Here is a 7,760-nt window from a genome sequence, read left to right on the forward strand (position 1 = left end):
TGATCCTATTGAACCTTCATCAATGTCTGTTGGCAGTAACAACGTATATTTTATTTTGAGGGGTTGGATGACAGGTGCAGTCAAAATTTGCTGGTTGAACAAATACAGAGCACAAGGAGTTTGCATAATGGAACAGCAAGATGATGCTAAGAAAAAAAAAAAAACCAGAAGCATTACTTTTGACAAAAAATATTCAAAGCATTTAATTTCAGTGATACAACTGGATTTAAACCAGCTACTCAACTGAGGAGAGAGCTCAAACATAGCAAAAGTACACCATTTGAGGTGAAAACAAGCCAAAACTATCTTCCAGAAATTCTATGCCATATATTTATATGGTAGATAATTACAATTCAAACGCTTTGCTGAATAGCTGGAATCATGCCCCTAACCATTATTGATTCGAGTAAATTTAAGTTTTCATCATTTCTGGTGCAACCATCGACATAAACATTAAGTTTATGCATCAATCTAGTTTCATTTTTTTGGAAACTACTACATTCAGTAATAATTCTCGTCCCACGAACCTGGTAAAAGAGCAAAAGGTGTATTTCTAATATTTCTTGCAACTTTCATCCAAATCCCCCCAAGTCCATGCCTCTGCTTTTCAAACCCTTCAGCTTTATAGCACCTTAATTGAGTATTTCGATCTTTAGATTGTCTTTTCTGCATTGGAAAGAGTTTCAAAGAAGAAAGAATGATATTCTAAGTGTGATGGGCAATTTCAGCAAATAGCTATTCTCAGCTCAATCATGTCAAGAAGCATGATGAGAATTCTTCTGTCAAGTATTTCTCCAGAAGTAATGCCCAAGGCCATTCATGTGAATACCCTTGGCCCCTAAAATCCAATGTTGCTATGGTTAAAAGAAAAGTTTTTGCAGCAAATCAGTTGGTTGTGAAAATGCATCTCCCACTTGCACTTAATCCAACTTCAATCCAAATATCCAGAAAGAAACCAGCAAATGTTGAAAATCATCGACCCTGAAACATACCACTCTTGCTTGATTCACAAATGGAGCTTAAATTCAAATCAATGAAACTTTATTACAACAAATCGAGAAATTACATGCTTGTAAGTGGCATCATCAGGCTTAAGCCCCACCTTCAGCATCTCATCATGAAGATTCATGGCCTTCCTCATCTCCTTTTCATGACAAAGTGCAGTTATCATAATTACAAAACTAGCACTACTTAACACATTTTTCTCTCGCATATAGTCAAAAACTTTGATGGCTTCTCCAATCCTCCTTTCCTCCAAAGAGTGCTTAAGCAAGTAGGTTATAAGAAGCCACATCAAAAACATCCCCCTAATTCCTTCCTCTTATCATGCAGTCAATCACAGAATCAAGAAGCCCCTTGCCGCAATAATGCTCCACCAATGTGCAACAACAAGAAGCATCAACCAAAATACCCTTCTCAAGAGCAAGATCCAAAAGCTCACTAGCTTCTTTCCACCTAGCCTTACCACACTGAGCAGCTATGTACTTTGAAAGATCAGAACTTCAGTAGGCACAAAAGCACCTCCCCCAATCACATCCTTGAGCACTCCGTCAACGTCCTCCGATGGCTCACCCTTACAGATCCCATTCACGAACTCAACACAGCATTTAAGATTCACCGAAACACCCTCTTTTGACATAATCCTATACATTCTCATCGCTTCCTCCACTCTTCCTTCCTTGGATAATGCCCTCAGCATACACAAGTATATATCCTTCCCCAATTTAATCTCTTTCTCCTGAGCTATCTCAAAGAACATCTCTGCTGCATATGTCTTCCCCTGCGCACAAAGCGTTCTGATAACCCAATCATAATCCAAGACCGGGACGGTCGGCAACAATTCTCTCACCACCATTTCTCTCAGCATCGAATTGATAACTCCCAACATCCCCAAATTTGCATCCACCATCAAGAATCGAGCTATAAGTACCAAACCTCGCCTCAAATTCACCTTATACATCTCATTCAGTAGACTAACAGCAGCTCCAAACTTCCTTCTCCTACAGTAACAGTCTATAAATAAATCATAAGTCGAGAAACCGCAATAACCCAAACGCAGCAACTCGACAACCCTCTGAAGCTCCCTTCCTTGCAAAGAAAGCTTAGCAAGAAGAGCCCACGTATTAGAATCCGGCAAACTCCCCAGTCCTGACGACGGCAGCATAAAAACACCACGCTGACCGGATCCTGTCGGCAGAGCACAATGCATCGAGCAGCGCATTGCAGCCGCTGGTCGACGGCTGACACCCCAAAACCCTAATTTTTCTAAAAGTCTCCAAGCCATTCGCGACGGATCCCAGGCTAGCATAAGATTCAAGAACGAAACTGAGAAGCCTAGACCTAGAATCCTGACAGGTGGAGGCGCGGAGAATGGAATCGAGCACCGCTGGAAAAGGCTCGGATCGGAGAAGCGGGTGGAGGAGGTGCTTGGCGGGATCGAGGAGGTCGGAATCGACGAGGATTTGGACCATCTTGGAGAGGGATCGGAGGTCAGGGTGGAACCCTAGGTTGGACTTGGCCCAATTGAAGAAGCGGAGGGAGATCTCGGGCTGGGATTGGATTCTGGTGAGGATGTGGAGGAAGAGATCGGGGGCGAGGGGGGAGAGGAGGGAGGACTTGGGTCGGAGGAGAGGGATCCAGTCCTTGCGCTGAAGGAGGAGAGAGGAGATTTGGGAGGCGAGGGCTCGCTGGCGGGAATTGGTTGCGCCATTTGAGAGAGGTAGGGAGGGGTGGAGAGGCGGCGGAGGTGAGGACATCTGACGAGCATTTGACGCGCGAGAGAGGGAGAGATGCATACTATCTTGCATCGCACTGCAGAAGTGACAGTTAGAAAGGCGCTCGTTTGGTTCACTTAAAAAAAAAAATTCTAACTAAAATATTTTTTTAAAAAATAAATATATAATATTTTTAAAAATAATTATATATGTATATCAGAAAAATAATTTTTATTTATATATTAGAAAAATATTTTTTTATATATTTGATTGGCCACAAAATATAGTATACCATAGACCTGGTTCATGTTTGATAGGATATTTATTAAAAATATATATATAATATCTATTATGTTCTATATTCTATTCTATTTAAAAACTTAAAAATATTTTAAAAAAAATTATTTTAATTTTTTGTGAGTAAAATTGTACTTTTTTATATTTCATATAAATTTTTTTCTATATTTTTTTTTTTTTAAACTCAGACCAAATATGATGCAATTCTTTTTTTTTGTTGACCGCAATCAAATAAATTATAAATTTTTTTGTGTTCCACATGAATAATGTATGTTAATATACTATTTATTATATAATTAATATTCTATAGTGAGATCATAAAGTGGCTTAAAAAATATTTTTGGTAGTTTCAAGAAAATAATATTATCATATTTCATTATTAAATAAGAGGCTTAAAAGTGGCTTAAATAATATTATCGATGTCTCGCTGGAACGAAGGAAGAAAAAATGATAGGTACGAACTCGAGATTAGTAGGATGTGGGGTAATTTTCTCCTAAATTGCATTTTAAAAATAAGAAGGTAAAATTAGTAATATCTCACTTGCTATTAACAATATTGGAACTCTAGTAGACGACTAGAGTAAATTGCAACTAATTCAAAACATTTGCGATCTAGTTAAAAAAATTAGAACTTTTGAAATGTAAATATAAATCACCAAAAAAAAGAAGCGGTGTCTTTGTAATTTATCCTAAAAAAATATGAAAATTAAAACCACACAGAGAAATATGAAGTAAAGAAGGACAAAAGGATCTTGCCTGGAGTCATAACTGCGGCATATCGAAGAGATCCCACCCTAGGCCGTCTTCAGCAAGAAATTATTAAGCCAACCAAGTCGACCATAGACCTAAGATAAAATCATCCTAGCATATATTGCTATCACACATAAATATGGAAAAGAGAAGGAAAAAAGAGATTAAATTCATGCTAGGGCGGCGGCTGACCTAGTCCACCTAATAATTTCTCGTCTTCAGCACCCTACCATAATAATTTGCCCATTGTTCCTCTTCTTCCTCGGGATCCTCTTCACATAGGCCAGCATTTCCTCCTTGCAGAGTCCATCGCAAGCATATCGATCACCAATGCGTCAGCATGGAACCCAACCAGTGCTGTGAACAGCCCACAGCAACCCAACTTTGCAGTTCAAGGAAGGAAGTCCATCATCTGCTGATCAGTCATCCGCGACGCAAGGATGATGAGAAGTTGTAGGCATCTCAGAGTTCATCGACTTTGCCCCCTGTAACAATCTAGGGTGTGTGTTTAGTCCCACATCGGTTATTCGCTGGATAGATCTTGGGTACTTATAAAGGATCAAGGAACCCAAACAATACCTTCCGGCTAGCCATTTTGGGTGAGGTCCAGGGTTGTTACAAATGGTATCAGAGCGGAACCCGACCCATAACCTATGTGGACTAGGGGACACTGCAACACGAATCCATTGGGGCTGACCATGGATCGATCGTGGTGTTTGTTATTAGATTTGAATAGATATGAACTCTTAGCCTGACGAGAACGTCAGGGCTTGAACGGGGGGAGTATGTGAGGACCCATGCGGGCGTGTGTTTAGTCCCACATCGGTTATTCGCTGGGTAGATCTTGGGTACTTATACAGGATCAAGGAACCCAAATAATACCTTCCGGCTAGCCATTTTGGGTGAGATCCTGGGTTGTTACACCCCCTCTGTGAACTTTGTGCACTCCATCTATATCATCTCAACATGAGGTGCAAAGACTTAGCCTTTGGAACTTACGGAAGCCTTCTCTGCTACGAGGCAAGTTCCAATCCCAGAAAAGCTTCGTAACACCCAGATTGAGCCTCGCACTTCTCCACTTCGCTGACGTATAAGAGTACATATCAGAACTCTAGTCGTGGATTGGGCCGCAAAGAGACTAGGGTGGAGCCTAAGCAGTGTGGAGAAGATCAATTATGTTTTCAAAATGGGTCTAGAGTTGGGCCTTGGGTCAAAATGGTTACGACCGTACCCAATTCTTGGCAGGACTCAATGGAGTCTGTTCTATTGTTTTGCCAAAGGAGTCTAGTCTATCATGAATATGGGAAGCTATGAAGACAAAACTCTCAATTTTTGGCCGCCACCATCTTATGGTTGTGTTGTAGTTTTCTGCACGTCAATTATGTGATATTGTTAGAATTTGCGATTGAAGATTATAATTGATTGAAGATAGATAGGAGATCTCCATGTCTTACATAGTTTTTTGATGTGAAGGGAGGTTTGACCACCCAAAATTTATTGGATCGTGACAATATTTACAGTGTTATTGTTACAGTGCGTGAGGTCTGAACCAGTACCGGAGAGGAAGAAGGAGATCTATTGTGTAAGCTCCATATCTCACATAGTCTAATACTATATTAAACATAATTTAATGCCCCCTGGCAAAATCAGAAGATGTCAAAGAATCTTGTAAACATAGATCCAAATTTCTTCATTTTTTCCTCCAATTTATCTCTAATATTCTCTGATTCCACTTCTCTTATATTTTCAAGGTATCAAAGCATACTGTGATCCATTAATATGGTTGTGCTGCATATTGTTCTCTCTTCTAAAGAAAAGGGCCCGACCGAAGTCTCTTATTTTGCGACTAATGGAAGTATGGTTTGATTCAACCTTTCTCAAGCTGCTCGGTTTGTTCGGCAATCCTAATTGTACTATGCTCGCTAGGCTGGTTGATTAGAAATTTTTAAATGAATGGACTTGATTTTCCATAAAAGTTAATTATCTGAAAAAACTCAAGATATTTTTTCTATGGCTTACATTAAAAAATAAATATTAGTGAAGGTTTTAATAAGAAAGAAAGGAGTCGAATTTTTGAACGCACATATATTAATTAATTTAAAAGCACCAACTAGGTCTTTACACTCCTCTGAGCGTTTATAAAAAGACGACAAACGACAGCCCATCATGCCATCCACAGCCCCACACTCTCTAGTCTCTCCCAGTTATTATCCCTAACTCGATCTAAGCCTCCACCACATCTCCACCGTCCGATGAGGCCAGCACCATCTCCGGATGCACCTTCTCCGCTCCGATCGTCCCGTCCAACGCGTTCGGCCTCCCCAGCGATTTCAACGCCAGATGCGCCGCCTTCTGCCCCGATACCATCATCGCCCCAAACGTCGGCCCCTGCAACGCCCAAAGATCCGCTCAACCTTTTGAACAAAACCCAAAAAGAAACGAACAGAGAGAGAAAAAAAAGATCAAATGGATGGATTTTTTTTACCATTCTTGGGGCGCCGTCGATCTCGGCGACTTCCATGCCGGTAACGATCATCCCCGGGACGATCTCCCTCGTGAGGCGGACGATCGCGTCCTCCGCCGAGTTCATGTCGAGCGCCTTCATCCCCGGGACTGAGTCGATCATCCCGATGTCCTTCAATCGCTTCACTCCGGTAGCTCCGAACGGGCCGTCATGCCCGCAGGAGCTCACCACAACCTTGGACTCCATCACGTTCGGATCCATGCACGACTGGGTATCGTGGTTCATCGACACCAGAGCCCAGTTGGTGACCACTCCGGCGACTCTCCCCTCCTTGACGATGAGGTCCTCCACCGCCACGGCGTTGAAGAGTTTGACGTTGGGGCGGGCGAGGAGGCGGCTCATGATGGTGGAGGTGAACAGCGCCGCGTGCTTGATGACGACGTACGAGTCCTGCTCGTCGTAGGGGATGCCGAGCTCGTTGAGGAAGAGGTGGGCGGGCTTCCGGACGACCATGGCGGAGAAGAGCTGGCCGCCGAGCCACGCGCCGCCGCCGGGGGAGACGGACTGCTCCACGATGGCGACGTTGACGGAGGGGTCCTTAGAGAGCTCGTAGGCGCAGGAGAGCCCGGCGGAGCCGGCGCCGACGACGACGACGTCGGTGTCGGCGTAGGTGATCATGTCTGTCATATACCGCCGGGTCATCTCGCGGGAGACGATCGACTCCTTGATGGGGTCGAAGCGGATGGAGTTGAGGTCGTACTTGGGGGTGGCAGCGGAGGCGGAGATGGAGAGGCTGGCTGAACTCGGGGAGCGGCCGGCGGCCGCAGCGGTGGAGACGCGGGAGGGTAGCGAGAGGCCATGGAAGGAGGAGTGGTGGTGGTCAAGGAAGGGGGTCTTGGGCTTGGAGGCGAGGGAGGAGGTGGCCATGGTCGCCATTTTCTGAGGAGAATTAGCGTTTCGAAACTTTTTTAGGAGGGGATCGGGGATGGGATGAAGAAGGAGAAGGGGGTGGACGGGTTTATGTAGTTGAAGGCGAGGCGGTGGGAGGAAAAATCTTTGTAGGGGAGAAGGACACGTGTAAGCTGGAGAATGAGGCTCTGTGTATGGTGGAGATTTTTTTGGATTTAGTAATTGAATTATTTAAGATTAAAATTGTCGTGCACTGGATTAATTGTGTCAATTAAATTGTTCTTGCTTTGGTTTAATCTATTAGCTAACTAATCGGGAGAGATTTGGGTGGGGACCGTTCCTTGCTCCTTTTGCACCGTTGTGATGGATGCAGTCACCGGTACGGGTAAGGATACCTCCATCATTGCATATGCATGCATCAATGCATGAATCCTGCATGCTTGCATGTCTCCCACGCATAGGAAGTGTAATAGGTGCGTGCTTGTTTCAATCAATCAAACAAACATTCTACATTTTTAATCATACTTTGAGTTTTAAAATAATATATGCATTAACTTGTGTAAAGCCAATTTCAGTATGAAGCTAAACTATATGAGTCAAATAAGAATTCCAGCATATTTGAGCAT

At 43.1% G+C, this 7,760-nt stretch overlaps 2 protein-coding genes across 2 annotated transcripts; both read right to left on the reverse strand.

The window, feature by feature from the left end:
• Positions 1-1,066: 1,066 nt before the first annotated feature.
• LOC120107671 (pentatricopeptide repeat-containing protein At4g21170-like) lies at positions 1,067-2,756 on the reverse strand (the record flags this gene model as incomplete). Its single annotated transcript, XM_039121039.1, has 4 exons — positions 2,182-2,756; positions 1,573-2,000; positions 1,341-1,477; positions 1,067-1,144 (listed from the first exon to the last, which is right to left on the reverse strand). Coding segments are annotated over exons 1-4 (1,218 nt in total), but the record flags the coding sequence as incomplete, so codon positions are not given.
• A 3,067-nt stretch (positions 2,757-5,823) lies between these two features.
• LOC120107672 (thiamine thiazole synthase 1, chloroplastic-like) lies at positions 5,824-7,229 on the reverse strand. The gene is made up of 2 exons (XM_039121040.1): positions 6,247-7,229; positions 5,824-6,149 (listed from the first exon to the last, which is right to left on the reverse strand). Exons 1-2 carry the CDS (start codon positions 7,159-7,161, stop codon positions 5,985-5,987), a joined length of 1,080 nt encoding a protein of 359 aa, XP_038976968.1. The 5' UTR covers positions 7,162-7,229; the 3' UTR covers positions 5,824-5,984.
• Between the last annotated feature and the right edge of the window lie 531 nt (positions 7,230-7,760).

Source organism: Phoenix dactylifera, unplaced genomic scaffold (genome assembly GCF_009389715.1).
Source record: "Phoenix dactylifera cultivar Barhee BC4 unplaced genomic scaffold, palm_55x_up_171113_PBpolish2nd_filt_p 000951F, whole genome shotgun sequence".
NCBI classification, from domain to species: domain Eukaryota; kingdom Viridiplantae; phylum Streptophyta; class Magnoliopsida; order Arecales; family Arecaceae; genus Phoenix; species Phoenix dactylifera.

Bases quoted from the DNA above. Each gene is read 5' to 3' on its own strand.
- LOC120107672 (XM_039121040.1), bottom strand. From the start codon at position 7,161: ATGGCGACCATGGCCACCTCCTCCCTCGCCTCCAAGCCCAAGACCCCC. The intron at 6,150-6,246 runs GTAAAAAAAATC...TGGGCGTTGCAG, and splicing joins TCGACGGCGCCCCAAGAATG to GGGCCGACGTTTGGGGCGAT.